This window comes from Trachinotus anak, unplaced genomic scaffold, assembly GCF_046630095.1.
Source record: "Trachinotus anak isolate AG129_WGS33_773 ecotype Australia unplaced genomic scaffold, CSIRO_AGI_Tana_v1 ptg000018l, whole genome shotgun sequence".
NCBI classification, from domain to species: domain Eukaryota; kingdom Metazoa; phylum Chordata; class Actinopteri; order Carangiformes; family Carangidae; genus Trachinotus; species Trachinotus anak.
Genome location: NW_027273869.1, coordinates 1,460,462 through 1,477,021, shown reverse-complemented (window position 1 = coordinate 1,477,021; position 16,560 = coordinate 1,460,462). Strand labels below are relative to the sequence as shown.

Here is a 16,560-nt window from a genome sequence, read left to right as displayed (position 1 = left end):
TGTCCCCTGCACTCCTGCAGAGCAGCTGGACATCCTCAGAACTGCTGCTGCCTACAACATGCTGTTCAGCTCAATGACAGTGGGGGCAGTATAATATATACGTGAAGTTAACACAACCAGACTAAACACAAAAAACAACAACAACAATGGCAGAACGTTTTGAGACTAGCAGAACTTTATGATGTTTTCTGAATGTGTTAGTGTTTTGTCTCTTTCTCTTTGCATGTGTTTTCTGAAGCTGAGCCCTCAGGGCCACCGTAGGATGCACATTGAAGAAGCCCCCCCCCCCCTTCACTGTACTGTCCAGTCTGAACTCTCATCTCGCCCTCTGTACAGCTGCTGCCGTACACAGTAGGACTGTCGAGCTACAGGCTAATGTGCTGGTTGTTTTGGTGGCTCAGTCCAACTCAGTCCTGGGCTGATTTTTATTACCACTCTGTCCCTGGAGCGACGGAGGAAGCTTCTTCTTCTACATCTCTCTCATGACAGTTCATCAGTGATCAGCGGCACAAATTCACACATCAAGCTTCACCTGCGTTGAAATTAAAGTAAATTTTGTGATGATATCGTTCATTCAGCGACTCAGTGTCTTCACTCTGCTGACGGACACTGACGTCCTCTGGTTAAAGCCCCGCCCCTCTGACCTCAAGGCCCCCCCATGTGATAAATTCTCCCTCTTGATGACAGATAACATTTTTATGGCGACATTAACCCTCAGGATGCAAAACACCTGAGATATGAGCAGAGTGATCCGCCTCTCTTCTGTCCATTTAGCGATTGGCGCTAAATGTCATCATTTGCATAAATCAGTGTGTGATTTATCATCACATCAGATAATCCATTCACTCTGGATATCCCACCAACACTTATTATCTTTATGGATAGAAATTTACAAACCACGATAATGTTTTACAGCAGAACCCTCCCTCACACTTGTGCTCTGACAGTTTTTTTTATTTGTGACCAGTGTGCAGCAGTGGGGGATTTCACCTGCAGAGGAAACAGGGGAAAGCATCTCTGTTTGGAGAGCACAGCAGCAGCAGCCTGGAGGAAAGAGGAGTGGGGTTTGGAATCAGAAGTTTCTGGTGTGAATCTGACCCTTCCTCAGTCAGGTCACGAGCCTGTCATGGGAAACTCAGTAAATTTCATGTTAACTGTGAAAAAGAAGCATGAAAACAATCATATCACGTTTTTTTTTTCACACTACAGGACGTCAATTCATGTTTCACACTGGTGTTTAAATTTCTCTGCACGGTGCGGGAGAATTTCACTCAGTCCTGTTCAATACAAAGATCCAGGATCTCTGCTGTCTGATCTGTAGTTAAACCTCCTCTGAACTTTATAGCTTGCAAGTATTAAGTCATGTGGTCACGCCTGCATGTGACCACATGACTGGAGGAGATAAATTACAAGCAGCCACAACACAGCTGCAAACAGACTGAAGAGCCTGTAGTCTTTGATTTATTTCATTTAGAGATTTTAGAGATTTAAGTGAATCTATTTCCGTAAATCTGCCCTGAAAGGCCTTTTTATGGAATTTTTTTTGTATCACTTATCTTCATTGATTTTGAACATAATAAGTTTCCAGAGTAGTTTGGATATATCTTTCAAGTCCTCCTTGACCCTAATTATTGTTGAACAATAATAGTGGTTTACAAAATGATATAAACACATGTATATGCATATTTATATCCATGTAAATGAAATAAATAAATAAAAACAGAGTTACATACGTTCTCATAAGCCTATTATATTGGATCAATTTATAGCAAATATAATTGACTTGTGACTGACATGTTATAGAACAGAACTATTATTAATGACAGAGTTTATTCAGCATCTCATAGCTGCAGCTGTTCTCAGGGACAGACACACACAGGTAGAGTCTGGCTGCAGAGGAAGGTGGAGACCAAACACTGAGCTAAAACAGAGTGAACACTTCATCAGGTGACACAGACACCGCTCCTCATGAATCACCATGTTGCTCTGTGTCTGCTTGAGCTGAAAACATTTCCTCACACATTCATCTCTCATATGGTCAACAGTCCATTAATACAGTTTTAATGTCTCAACAGCTTTATTGCGGTGATTTCATTTTCACTTTAGTGATAACAACTCGATAAGGTCAAAATGATGGTGTGTTTACAGCTTTGTGTGTTCCCTTCATGTGGTGAAAAAATAAATGAATGCAGTTTTAAAAAAAGATTATAGTTGCTTAGGGTTACATGAATGAATATTTAAATTCAACAAGGTCTTGTCTGGCTTGAGGAGCTCCTCTTAACCAAATGAGAAATAAACAACATGGCTTAATTAGTCTGAGGTTACAGGTTCTGTAAATGAGATTTTGAGCAATAACACAGCAGTAAACAACTATTTTGTATGTAGCGATATAGAGGAGTCACAGCGTCCTGAGCAGAGAACGAAGCCTCCTCTGTGTGTGTAATCGTTTGAGTCCCTCCTGTTAAATCATTGGCCTTCCCCACATTTAAACACACAGACCAGAGCACAGGAGGACTGACCATGGCTCTGGCTCAAATCCTTGTCAGCCGGTGGACCGTCAAAACATCCAGAAAGTTTTTGTTTGTGTGACGGAGAAATCCAAGGCTGAATTCAGACCTTCCTAGCTGGACTGCAGTTGGATCCTGTTCAGCCCGTCAAAACCAAACAGCAACCGAAAACCAGAAAGTTTTGTCAAGTTTTTGCCAGTTTTACTGGTGTCATTTGTGCAACTGCAGATAAAGTCCAAGGCTGAATCTCTCTCCCAGTCTGACCGTGGAGCCAGTCCTGGTCTGTCTGTACAGAGGTGGAGAACCCTACGAGCTGCTAAAGGCTCCAGCTGGTCTCAGATCTGGTTTTCTTCTCCTCCATGTGTCAGTGACTTGATGCTTCATAATGTTAATGTCTGTTTTCATTAGTGACGGCTACAGAAGCATGCTAACATTAGCTGACTGCTGTTACCAACATTATGAATTTGTTTGGCTAATGTTGCTATCGCTAGCTGGCTAACTGTCAGCATTGCTGTGGAGCATATCACAGCGATGCTAATGTGAAGCTAATGGTTGTGGTTAGATCGTTTTTTGTTGGCTCTTGTATTCACAGAGTCACTTTATTCAGTTGAGCCTGAGGTGTGGCTGACGCAGTGTTTGTTCTGGTCTGAGATGCTGGTGTTGTAGTGCGACATCTAGTGGCAATGATGATGGTTTATAGAAGCTTTAAGACTTCATTCACTCCTCTAATCTTTTTAAAGGAAACTAGACAATGACATTCAAGGCTTGAGGACTGTTGGTACTGAGTATGCACCATGTCTGGCAGGTCACTTTCAGTTGTTGTGATTGAAACGGTCACTTTGGTCTAGAACAAGGCTTAAAGGACAGGCTGACATGTCTTAAAACAGCATTTAGGTGCTCTTATGAACAGTGACACAGTGACACAGGTGATCATTACCCGTCCTAAAATCCACAGTCCACAGTGAAATGTATCAAGCTTCAACAGTGTGAGTTAGTGCGATCATGAGAGAATGAAAGCCTCTTTTTGTTGTCATCCTTCTACAAGTGAACACAGTCTGTGGAAACAAACTGTCTCTGCTTCATTTCACACACACACACACACACACACACACACACACACACACTGCAGATGCCTCAGATAAACCTGATGTTTGAACATGTTTTTGCATAGAAGAGGTCATTTGGATTTTGTCTCCCATGACTGAAAGTGATAGTTGTGGTCATGTGAGGTGGGGTTGTGTGAGGTGATCATGTACAGTCAGTGTGTTACCTGCAGTAGGTTCAGATCAGTTCGGAGAGGCAGCAGGAACAGACACACTAACAGAGAGATGAGCTGCTGTGTTCAGGGTCAGCAGGAAAAATGTGTTTTAGACACTTTTAAAAGAATCAGTCCAACATCTGATTAAATGTTCACTTCATTTAGAACATTTTCAGAGCTTTATCCTCCCGTCAAAACAAAGTGGAGTTTAGCTCTTTCTTATTCACTCAGCTGACCTGCAGCTGTGGTGTGATACAGTGAGTGCCATAGATGCACTCGTGCGTAGGAACACAGTAGTTCAGTGGTGGAGAAAAAAGAAGTGCCAGAGGAAATTGCTGTTTTGACAGGAAGATAAAGCTCTGAAAATATTCTAGATGAAGCGATGTAACAGTGAGTGCATGGACGGAACGTCTACTGGCGGTGGTGTGAGGCCCTGGACTCATCTGTGGGAAGACATACGCTCTCATGCACACCCTGACTGACAGAAACACAGGCTGGTCAGTCTGACGACATGAGATGGGACCTGATGGATGATGTTGACGGATATGTCTGGCTATGTTTGACTCACATTCTGTTTTTTGCAAATGGGATTGATGATGTTGACCCCAGTTTTCCTGTTTGGTTTCACTAGACACAACTTTTTGTTTGGTTTTGTGTTTCCCTGGGGTTTGTGTTGGAGTCTGTGTTGTCTTGCGAGCCAGTCATTTGTTGATGTAAACTAATGTTAGCTTGTGTTGCACACTGTTGGTTCTGTAGGGGAGGAAGAGGGAAGACACTGCAGAGAGTATGAGAGTATGGTTGGAGTATGAAGCTGCTTTTCTGTTTTTCAGCCTTCACTGAAACACACACACACGCACTGCTGGCCACCCTCTAATGACAGGGTGTGTAGTTGCAGATCGTAGGAAGGGCAGTGTGTATTTCAGAATCTAGACCACAAGGTCAGCCACGAAGAGGAACCCTGCTTGTTGTGTGTGTGTCTGGATTTGTGTGTATGTGTGTGTGTGTGTGTATGCTGAGGGAGGGTCAGGCAGGTGGTTGTACTCGGTGGCCCATCAAAACACCACCACTCCCTGTCATCTTATTTCCTGTTTACAGCAGGACTCTCAGCACCTCTGTACATTATTATGTAGAGATGTCAAAAGGTGTCAGTGTTTCTATTTCAGGTCCAACACTGACACATCATGGTGACTGGACTGTGTTCATCGAGTGCTCTTCTATCTGAGCACAACAAAACATGTTGCTCGCCTACACACACACACACACACACACACACACACACACACACACACACACACACACACAGACACACACACACACTGCCTGCTTATCAGGAGCAATGTGGGGTTCAGCATCTTCCTCAATGACACTTGGACATGTGGAGACAAACCACCAATGGACATCCCACTGGAGACACCTTACCCTGACCCTGATGCCAGGAACACGCCGGCTGTGTGTTGTGCAGCGGCTGCAGAGCAACTTGTTTTTCATTTTGGCGCCCATGCTAATGGGTTAGAGTGGACACACTGCCTGTGGGACACATGCATGCGACCCCTCACGGCTGTGTCACATGATATTGAGATTCAGCGTCTCGCCTATTTTACTTGTGTGATGTGCAGCTCCCAGCAGAGCAAAGACCTGCTGATGTCATAGTGACATCATACCAGCAACATCACATGGCACCTTCCACTATAGTTTCTGTGTCTAGGTTGAATCTGGGTATGATGCAGAATATAACAGTCAGCAGCTGCATGTGGAGTTTCGAGACATTTCCTGTCAAAAATAAATCAGAAATTATTTTATAATGAAAAGAAATCAATATTTGAGTAACCTGTAAACTCTATGAAGAGTGAGCTAGCAGTAGTGAAACCACACATGCCTCTCCACAGCAGGTCATAATATCTGGCCTGCAAGATTATTTTGATAATCAGATTTTTTTAATCTTACAATATTGAACTGACAGTCTCACATTAAGCTGTAGCTAGTAAATAGGGAATCTCCTCCCACCTGAAGATGCTTATCATCATACTTTTATCCACGTTGAGAGTGAATGACAGACACAAACAGTCCCATCTGGCGTCCGTGCACAGAACCTGGTTTGGCGATAGATCTCCATCATGGCGGCAACAGTTACCCCCTGAATCACTTCCTCTTTAACAATTTTTGTCTTTTTATATCGTCTACAAATTAAAAGCGCAAGAAACTCTTTTTTTTTTTTCCAATTCTATGGTTCAAACAAGCTTTTAGCTTTTATTATGAAAAGTTCTGACAGGAAGTTCCAAAGGTTCTGTTACTTGCTTGATAGAACTCTGAAATAGCAGAGATGAGATGTGTGATATGAAAAAATATCACCAGTTCACTGAATCAGTCAAACTTAGCCTGTGATATGTGACTGTGGCCACAGAGCCACATGTGAAAAGTAATAAAGTGCAAATTATCAGTTTCTTAAATTAGCCTTTGATTATGTTCTGGCCGTCATGTAATGGGTTAGAAAAAAACTGCCTGAAGCCAAACTTACTTGCCGACCCCTGACCTACAGCCATATCTAGGGTGTGTTCCCGGAGTTATGAGCAGTGGTCTGGGGCCTAAACTGTGTCAGTCTGGGATGGTTTGAGAACTGCAGGTAGCAGCAGAGAACTGATGAACAGAAAGAAGTCATTTGCAGTAGATGTAAATTAGCAGTAATCGTATGATTGGATGGAGGTTCTTCCTTCCTGTGGTGTTCAGTGGAGCCCTTGGTCATTCTGAGTCTCTGGCTGAATGTGCTCCTCTGGTGAACCAGAACACTGTGCAGAGGGTTAGACACGTTGTCCCTGATGGGCATGAACACAGACGCTGCAGGATGGTGCCACAGTCTTCACAGGAAGAACCCGCTCTGGCCCTTCCTGCAGAGAGCCGCAGAGTTCCTGGTCCAGTCCAACAGACCCAGGTATTTGTACTTCAGTTCACCACCTCTCCCCTAGTGGAAAGAGGACTAGCACAAGTCCTGAATCTCCTGAAGTCCACCAGCAGCTCCTTCATTTAGCTGAGCTGGAGGTGGTTCAGCTCACACCAGTCCACCACCCTGTTACTCTAACACATGTTCCCCTGATGTGTGCGACATCGGAGAACTTCTGTATGTGACAGGTCTCCGTGTCAAACCTGAAGTCTGAGGTGTACAGGGTGGAGAGGAAAGTGGACAGGACTGTCCCCTGTAGAACTGGAGGCTCTACCAGTGGATGGAGGGAATCCAGGACCATTCTTTAAAAAGCCTACATGATGTGTGAGGTCAGCACCACCATCTACAATCAATGACAAGTTTACAAAGACATTATTTACAATTTCATGTCAGCAGTTAAACAAGTCCAGTACTGGACAGACAAATAGCCAAACTAGTCTATCTATCTCTTTGGTGGACGATAGATTCTACATTTATATGTGATTATTTTGAAAAGCTTTGGCACAGAATCTCTCCTCAGAAGAGAGTCCAGTTTGGCCCAGAAACAAACAGGATCTAACCTCAGCATCACACATCACAGCTGACCAGCTGGACACAGTTCTCTGCTCTCTTGTCTTTCTACAGTAAACTGAAGCTGTAAGACCACGATAAAGAGTTTGATGAAGGGTTAGATCCGCCCTGCGGTCCCTACACTGTGACACAGACTGTGTGTGGAGGTCAGAGAAGGTCAGTCAGTGGGTTGTATATTTTACTCCAATCTGTGGTGCTTATGGATGAGAGCCTCTGTTTTCCTTTTTCATGTGGTAGGTTTTGGACCTGGGGCTGTTTGTGTAAAGTGGGGTCATTTTAAAGGAACCACTGGTGTAATGAGAAAGATGAGGTCGGTGCAGTGAGGCTGTGCGGGCTTACAGAGGGGCAGAGACACCAGCTGGGAACCAAACACAGCTGCTGCAGCTTTAATGAGCCACGGCTCAGAACTAGCAGGTGCATCACAGGCTCGAGCTGAGATCAACCCACTGTGGTCTGTCAGGCATCGACTGTATGGACGCAGCCTCCATGACGTCACCCACAGGTGTCTGAAGAGCAGTTTTAAGGCTCAGAGTGAGCTGCTCCACCGTCGCCACCTTGTTAGTGCCCGACTCTGCCCCTAACTCCCAGCTAATCCAAAGTTAGGCACAGAGATAGAGCATGTGGGGTCGAGACTTCGGTGCAACTCCTGTTAGCATCGTTTGCACGGCTGGGCATCTGGATGGCTTGCTTGAAGGCTAACACAAGGCTAATTTATTTGATGGCTAATTGGCTAGTTAAAGAGCTAAGCTAACAAACCACATAAAGTTTGCACAGATACTGATGCCTACCTCCCAAATAGTGCTAACATTAATCAAATAACACAAATTAACACACTCACCTGTACTTTACTTTTGTACAACTGGGCCAAAATGTTCTGGGCTCTTCTCTGGCCCATTCCCCATCCCTCCACCAAGTTTGGTACTTTTAGTGTGATGCTGCTGACAAATGAGTGAACAGAGGAACACTGATGGAGTGGTGGCAGAGGGACACTGTCAATGTAGAGAGGCACCTCTTCAGATAATGAGATAACCGCCTATACAGCTGTGTCAGAAACCATTTCTATAGCCTACACACAGTGAGCACCTCACTGAGACTGCTCCATGTTGACAGCATCACATCGTTTCTGCAGTTAGTCAGCTGCACATTCACGCAGCCAATCTCCTGTTCTACCACATCATAAAGGGGGTTTCTACTGGATCCAGGTCTAGAGACTGGGGGGGCCGCTGAAGTTCACTGAGCTCACTGTGACGCAGATGAAACCAGTTTGTGAAGTGGAACATTATCCTACTGGAAGCAGCCAACAGAAGAGGTGAACTGAGTAAATAAGAACAGCTTTATTTTAAATTGAAATACTGTACATATGAGCCTGAAAGCAGCTGACACCAGACTGATCCTAGCTGATGCTATCATAATATCACAAATATGCTAATTAGTTATTATTGTGTCATTGAGTTTCATTTAACAGGCTTTAGCTACTTTCCATTGAAAGTTGTTCCACAACACTTTTCAGCTATGTTCTCAGTTTTAAACATTGACCACACACAGATATATACCAGGTTTTCACCTCCTCTTGTTTACATATGAGCATCATAAACTATAGTTTTATTTTCCAGCAAGTAAACTGTAAAAACAGTTTAATTCAGGAGTTTATTATTAGAAAATCAAGTAATGTAAGTCTTATTTTGTGCGTTACTTCTTTTCTTTTCACCCTCTTGGCAAAATGGCGGCCATTGTCTCAACAAAACAGACAGAAATACAAAAAGTTTTCTCTCTGAAAGTGTTGCTCCAGCAGGTTTTCCATGTGTGATTTTACCCTCGTACACTTTTAACCACACACTACTCAGTTTTAATTTCATGTGTGTCAGAAGACGAATGTAAACTTGGCCTGCAGATGTTCTAGAGCAACACATTGAGTAAGTAAATAGTGTGAATAGGTTTTGAGGGGAACGCTCATATTTTTAAATGAAAAACCACAGAGCACCAGTGTAAGCTGCTTCAGCCATTATTGTTGAGCTCACTGACGCCACAGGAAGTAGAAGAAGAGTAAATGAGTGAATTATGAAAACTCCCCAGGAATGTTAAGGTCATTTCCCTCAGAAAAAAAGAGTGCAGGTGCTTCAGCTTAATAAATCAACAGACCCTAACATTTATAGAGGTTAAACCCTACAAATAGCAGCCATTACAGACCCCACTCACCCCCCCATAGATAAGGCCTTTTTACTTACATGTGCACCAATATTCAGCATAAAACATATTATAACCTCTTATCATCATCTTCTATTCTCTAGTTCTCAGAGTGACGTACAGCTGATGTGTACTGTGACACATTTGACACCCTCACATGGAATAAGCAGAGGGAGGCAGTGTGAGTTTCAGTGTTCTTTTATTGTGAAAACATCAGACAGGATGAACGGTGGGTGGTGCTGCTGCAGGAGACACCACTCTCTCACACTCTCACAGCACACACTCAGTTCCTCATGATGTCAGAGAGCACGCCTGAAAACGAGTGCAACAGGACAACGAGAGGCTGTCCCAGGGAGGAGATGAGAGATACGAAGAGTTTAGGTGTGTTGCCATGGTGATAGTGAAGGAGGAGTGTGGGTTGTTGACTGAGAATAAATAAATAAATAAATGGCGCCTATATGAATGAGAGTCTGTCCACTAAGGCAGAGTGTGTGCAGAATACGCACACACACACGCACACACACACACACACACACACACACACACACACACACACACACTCATGCAGCCATTATCTAGCTGCTCCAATAGTAGTTACAGCACATGAGGCACTCCGATAGACATGACGTGAGAAATGCTGATGACGTGGTATAAACTCAGTAATGGAGACCAGGACTTGTTCCTCATCAGGACACACACACACACACACACACACACACACACACACACACATTACTGCACAGGTAACCACATGACACCTGCACCATCTGGCAGCACGAGAAGCTGCTGGAGACGCAGGAGGTGTGTGACCTCTGCTCAGAGAGGGAGGATGAAACATGGCAGGGCCACTGAGGCCACAGCTGCACTGATGACAAACTCTGCTAATGCCTAATAACATCTTCATTTCTAAACATGATGAACCTTCCACACACACTGATTTATCAAAGAAATCACTTAAAGGTGTTCCACCGGGCATGTGCAGTACATCTACAGGTCACAACAGCTTCTCTGTACACAACAAAGGACTCATCAAAGCTAGCAACAAGCTTTTTGTTAGAAATCCCAGAAAGCAGCTGGTTTGAAGGACAATTCTTCAATTGAAAAGGACAATTTCCACTATTAAAATATCGTTGTGCTTAATCTACGGTGGCCCACAGAGCTCAAAGCATTGTAACTCAAGACAACACATGCAAACAGACAAAACACACCCACATCCAGAAAACACCTCACAACACATGTGATGCAAATACTCACAACACAACAGAGAGGTGTTTCCAGGGGACACTAAAAAGTGATGAACCTGCCGGAACACGGCTGGAAACACTTCTGTTGTGTTGTGAGTCTTTGCAGTGTCTTTGTGTATTCGGTTGTGTTGTGAGTTTGCAGAGCATGTGCTGCGAAATTGATGAAGATGTTTTCTGAATGTGTTTGTGTTTTGTCTGTTTGCATGTGTTGTCTTAAACTGCACTGCTTTGGACTCTCTGGGCCACCGTATGAATCAATCGCTCGCTGAGATGAAAAGATGAAACAACATTACAACACAATCCAAAGACCAGAAACAGATGATCAGATCTTTGTCCACAGGAGGAAGAGTGAAAACCAGAAACTCTAAACTGTCAATGGATGTTCACAAAAGACAGTTTGAGGAATTAGTTGTCAACAGTGATGGCAGTTTATGGATAATCCTCATTCATTCATTCATTCAGCCTGACACTGTTCCTGCCGGGAAGCTGTGGAGGTCACCTTACAACAACCTATACAGTTCTATGTCATGTGACACAATTTTTCTGTTCCTATTTTCACTAATGCAGCTCAGTAGAAAGATGACATCATTATCCCACATACAGAACCCTGATTGGTCAGTGGGCACTTCTGAGTTGCTGACTGTATCAGAGACTGATTGAAAGTTATGGAACCAGGTTGCTGCAGACCAGCATGTGGTTCAGCTTTGGCCTGTGCTGCTTGCCGTACACTGTGTTTATTAGTGACATTTCACTTTTAGTTTATCCTCCGAATAAAGTGGATGAACTATGAATTATGATGAATTATCCTTCAAACAAATGCTATTGCTGTTTCCTTGTCTTTTGTTGTTCATAGAACAAGTGACGAGTGTGTGTGTGTGTGTGTGTGTGTGTGTGTGTGTGTGTGTGTGTGTGGTAGTAGTATGGAGGAAGGCCCAGGTGACCACAGAGTAAAGGTGTTCTGAATCTTTTCAGTGTCTCTGTGTTTCTGTAAATGAAAGGCACACAGAAGGAAAAGTGCCATACATTGTGTGTGTATGTGTGTGTGTGAGGCAACCAGAGTAATGAATCAATATAACATCCAAACATGACAGTAGCAGAATGACAGCCTGTACCCTCAACCCTGTACGGAGACATCCTGCTTTGGGACTGTAGATGTGACTGAAGACAGGACAGGCAGAGGCAGAGGAGAGAAGCAGATCAGACACTCCAGGCTTTGTCCCTCTGTACTGATGATGTGAGGTGTCATAATATTTCTGGTGGAGTCATTTGTGTTCTGGGTGCCAAAAGGCTCCAAAATAAAACCAGAAAAAAACTAGATTTGCATTCCTGCTGAGAGGAGAAGATTGATAACGTGATGACTACGAAGCTGCAGCTAGCAGCCAGTTAGCTTAGTTCAAGCAGCTCCTGGCTCTGTATTAGAACAGTATCTGTCTATTCTCATCCAAACCTCTGCATAAAAGCAAATACACATAATTCCCAAAAGGATCCCTTTAATTATAATGAGATCTACCTGCTATGACACTGTGCTTTACTATATATAAACATATGTTTATCTTTGCATGAATAACAAAATAAGCAGAATTCACATCATCCAGTCGTCCTTGACAAAAACTTGACTGGATATGTTTGGAGGATTTCCTGTTTTCCTCTCTGCAAAACAGCAAATCTGTGATTCAGTCTAATAACAGACGTCGTTCAAAAAACAGCAGAAATGAATCTGAACATGAGCACTCCTTCGGGATCAGACAGCCGGGCAGCCGACCGTCTGGACTCATACAGACTGTGGAGTTATGGGACAAAAGCGCTCAAGCTGCAGTCGTTAGTTTATATCAGCCGGTGCTCACTTTGTTCCCTGTGGGGATTTTATACCAGCTCTGTTTGTGGAAGCAGGCTGCCCTTTTCCTGCAGGGACGGTCAGGATCATTGACTTGCCTCTGTTTTTTTTATTTTTTTTTTAATACAGGAGGCCTCTTTTGGAGCAGTTAGAGAGCAGAAAATAGAGGCCTGTGTAATGGCGTGTTTGCAGGCTAAGAGGTCCTCTGTGTATCGTTCGTCCTTCACTCCGGGGCCAAATGAGCAGTTTAAGCCGAGGCTCAGTCAGTCTGTTAAAGTGCAGAGGTGCTGCCCACCGTGCCTTGGCCCACAACTGCTGAGTAAGATGCTGCGTGGCATCAACAACAGCAGGAGCACTAATATGAGGAGTCTGTGCTGAGAATACAGCCATTGTTTCTATGTGTGTGTGTGGGGTGGGGGGGGTGACGACCACAGGCCAGGCCGGGAGCCTTTCTCCTGTATTAAAGCCAGATGTCTGTGTGAGGGTAAAAACAGAAAGACACTGTTCTCTCATTACAGCCAACACACAGGCATGTACACATACCTGAAAATACCTGAAAAGCTACATGAGGAGGTCTGCAGCATCCACCAGACTGTTCATAATAAAAGAGTTGGTTATCACCTGACAGGTATCACCTGACATTTCACCAAGCAGCTTCTTTTTAAAATCACTGGGTCACCACCAGGTGAAACTATCAACCTGGAAGTAAAATATCAGGGTAAACTGTCTACTGAAATCTCCAGTTATTATTAAGTATTGCACTTCCAAAAGTTTGGGGATCATTAGAGACAGATGAAAAAAGAATGATCAGAATCAAAGCAGCACAGTCTGTTGTCTCATGACTTTGAGGCTTAAGCATAAATCAAGAGCCACAAACACTGAATTCTACATCCTTGGTTTGATCCTCACTGCCTTGTAAACACCACTGTCTTTCACAACCAGGCAAACTATTGGACAGCTGTCTCCAGAGAAACAGAGGACATGACCCCAGGTTCAGCAGTAATAACTGCACTGTTTGCATGCACCCTGTGGGTATTTTTTCTAAGTGGCTAAAATACTTTTTTTTCTGCTGACCTCGTCCACAGCAGCTCATCACTCAGCTCCTGCTGCTTCTCCAAACTGAATACAATCTGAATCTACTGCAGGTGATAAATACACTGACTTTAGATCAGTACTTCACAATCAACACCTATCACTTTAATACTAACAGATTCAGTCTTTTTAAAGCTGTCTTATACTGGCCGTATTAACCTTCTAGGTCACATGACGGGCTAAACCACAATTAATAAAACCCCTTAATTCTCTTTCAAATTCAGTCTAACAGAGAAATAGATAGATAGATAGATAGATAGATCGATAGATAGAGAGAGAGAGAGAGAGAGAGAGAGAGAGAGAGAGAGAGAGAAGAAGAAGAAAATATTATTTCTGGTTCCATCAAGTGAAAAAAGATGCAACATAAATGTTGCTTTTACTTTGAAGTTGGAGTGGTCTCTCTCTCTCTCTCTTTTCTCTCTCCCTCTCTCTCTCTTCAGTGTGAGAGACAGGTCAGATGCTCTCTCACTCCTCTCCCTCTCTCCCTCCTGTATAATGCTTACACAACAGCCTGTAATCCAATTAACAGCGTGATGGAGTGTGCAGTTATTAACCTCGACATTGCTTAGTATTGCTAACATTAATCACGTTACAGTATGAGCTACAGTCTCTGATTCTGTGATGTGGGCAGTGGATTATTGATATGTACACTGGGAGCAGCAGCTAGTTCTCATGGTCTGGTCGGGGGTGGGGAAATCATCCCATGAGTTTGCTTAATGGCAATGGTGTGCACTGAACACTGAGTGTGGACCTCTGAGGCTCTCACAGCCATTTGGCAACAAATGTTTAATAACAGGAAATAGAAAATCACCCACAAATCTCTGATGATCTCAGACACAGAAGGACAAAGCCGTGGGCTGAACTGTACCCTAAACCCTTCAGAAATGAATGCACTAATGATGCAGTGGCATCGGAGGCAAGTTGTGAAGAAAGAACTTAACATGACAAAACTCTCAACAACAGTTCAACTTTAAAAATCTTTTCAAACGTTCATCAGCCCAGGAAAACAAAATATTAAATCTTTCACTTAGTTTAATGCACAAAGCTAATTAAATACTCTTTTGTAATTGCTGCTCGCAGCAACGCTTCAGTAAAAACTCAACTAAGCATGTACACAAAAGGATAATCTTAATTTACTGAAACACGTTTGGTCATTGGAACAGAGGCTTTGTGGGTGTGGCCCTTGATGAGATGGCCCTGGGCTGGACGCAGCAGGGCGGGGTTATGAGATCCAGTGCCTTTAACCCTTTCATAACCACGCGGGCTGTCTCTTTTCTTTCACCTCAGTTGCAGACTAATAGCTGGTGCATCCCAATCGGCGCATCCTGTACCTTCCAAACCACATCCGGGAGCTCAAAGTGTCGAAGATCATTACAGGCAATAATTTATTAAGTGTTTCCATACTTCCTCCAATTTCACAGGGTCCTTGGTGTGTAACACAAGAGGTCCCTTCTGCAAACATTATAATGACATAGATAGACCAGGGACAGAACTTGTTTCGTCAGAGCTGTTGGCTAAATGTAATGCCACCAGTCATAAAGGTCTTGAGTGTGAAGTCAGTAGCCGTCCATTACAGGGTGTCCTTGAGCCAGTTTCCCTCTGAAATTTATGAATCTAATGTGGGCAGGGGTGATGGGTGCTTACACACCATGCTGGCAGAGCAGCAAAGGACATGAATTGTCTTTTACAATTTGACGGAGATTCTCTATTGATCAGGGGAACGAAGAGATAAGCTTAGCTCGCGCGATGCATTGGGGTCAGGGTGCGTGCGAGGTCGCTGTTTAGTTTGCAGAATCTGAAGCAGCCTAATTTGTCAGCAGTTTGTTTAATTGTGTAGGGAACATCATCAGGAAGGTCCCTCTTCAAGTCCGTCCTCTGAGGATAAGATCCCCTTTTAAAACATCTTGAAGACCTGCTTCACCCTCTCATTTTAGTCTTTGCATGCGTTTGGTCCATTCAGCCCATATTCTTTTGCAGTCACTGCTCCCTGGATCACCCAGAGTTGACTGGACATCCTCCCACTTATGCCCAGACAAGCACACATTATTTTTCTTTCTTTCAGCATCTGTTTATGTTCTTTTTGGACCCCACACCTGCAAGGTATGAAGACAGTTTTTTTAATCAAGTTTGCTTCCAAAAGATTTTGCCCTTCACTCATTTTGCTGGCTCTTCTTAAACAAGGCAGCCATTCTCAGAGTCCTAGCTCTGTCCTCTTAGTCCAGCCGGAGGTAGCTGGGTGTGGAGTAGTTGAACATGAGGAAGTCCAACTTGTAAAGCTGGTAGAGTTGGATCTGCTGTTGAGTGCTGATATTGCTGAAGAACTGGGCCGTCATAGCATCTGTGGTACGAGTGGACTTGGCATAGGTTGGGAAGTGCAGGGTGTTGCCAACACCTACAAGCCGCAACACATAGTTTGCATCCTCCTCCAGTGTCTCATACTTGCCCACCAGGTCATAGTGGATGTGACATGGGTGGCAGAGCTGGTAGACGGTCTGCCAGTGCTCGTTGAGTGGGCCATCGCGCTGCGTGGCTGGGTCCACCAGGTACTCGGTGAATTCACTGAATTTGACATCAGCACCATTGAGCAGGGCATCCTGTGTGGCATTCTTGCGGTAGCGCCGGACGATACGGGTGCCAAAGCGCTTGTGGAAGGACGAGTTGTACTTGAGGGTGAACTTGTTGCGGTATGCAGAGACCAGCCTCTCAAAGGGCTCACGAACAAAGAGGAACTTGAGGTAGTTCTTCAGGCGGTGGTTAATCTCTGCAATGCTGTACTGGTTCAGTGTCTTGAGGTTGGATGGGACGTGGGCTTCATTGGAAGGGATTTCCATTGGGTCACTGTGTAAGAGAGAGACAGTGAGGAACAAGGCAAATAATATGTATTCACGTCTGTGCAGCAACACATATAATGTACATTCTCTTCCTATTTGTCAATC

General features: G+C 43.9%; 1 protein-coding gene across 4 annotated transcripts in view; it reads right to left on the bottom strand.

The window, feature by feature from the left end:
- Window positions 1-9,636: 9,636 nt before the first annotated feature.
- The window catches only part of chst11 (carbohydrate (chondroitin 4) sulfotransferase 11), a 92,350-nt gene continuing 85,426 nt past the window's right edge, over window positions 9,637-16,560 (bottom strand). For all 4 annotated transcript variants that reach the window (XM_071502134.1, XM_071502136.1, XM_071502135.1 and 1 more), the window contains one exon: window positions 9,637-16,462. In XM_071502134.1, the coding sequence (XP_071358235.1) occupies window positions 15,838-16,462 (625 nt within the window). In that variant the 3' untranslated portion in view covers window positions 9,637-15,837. The remainder of the gene's footprint in view (window positions 16,463-16,560) is intronic.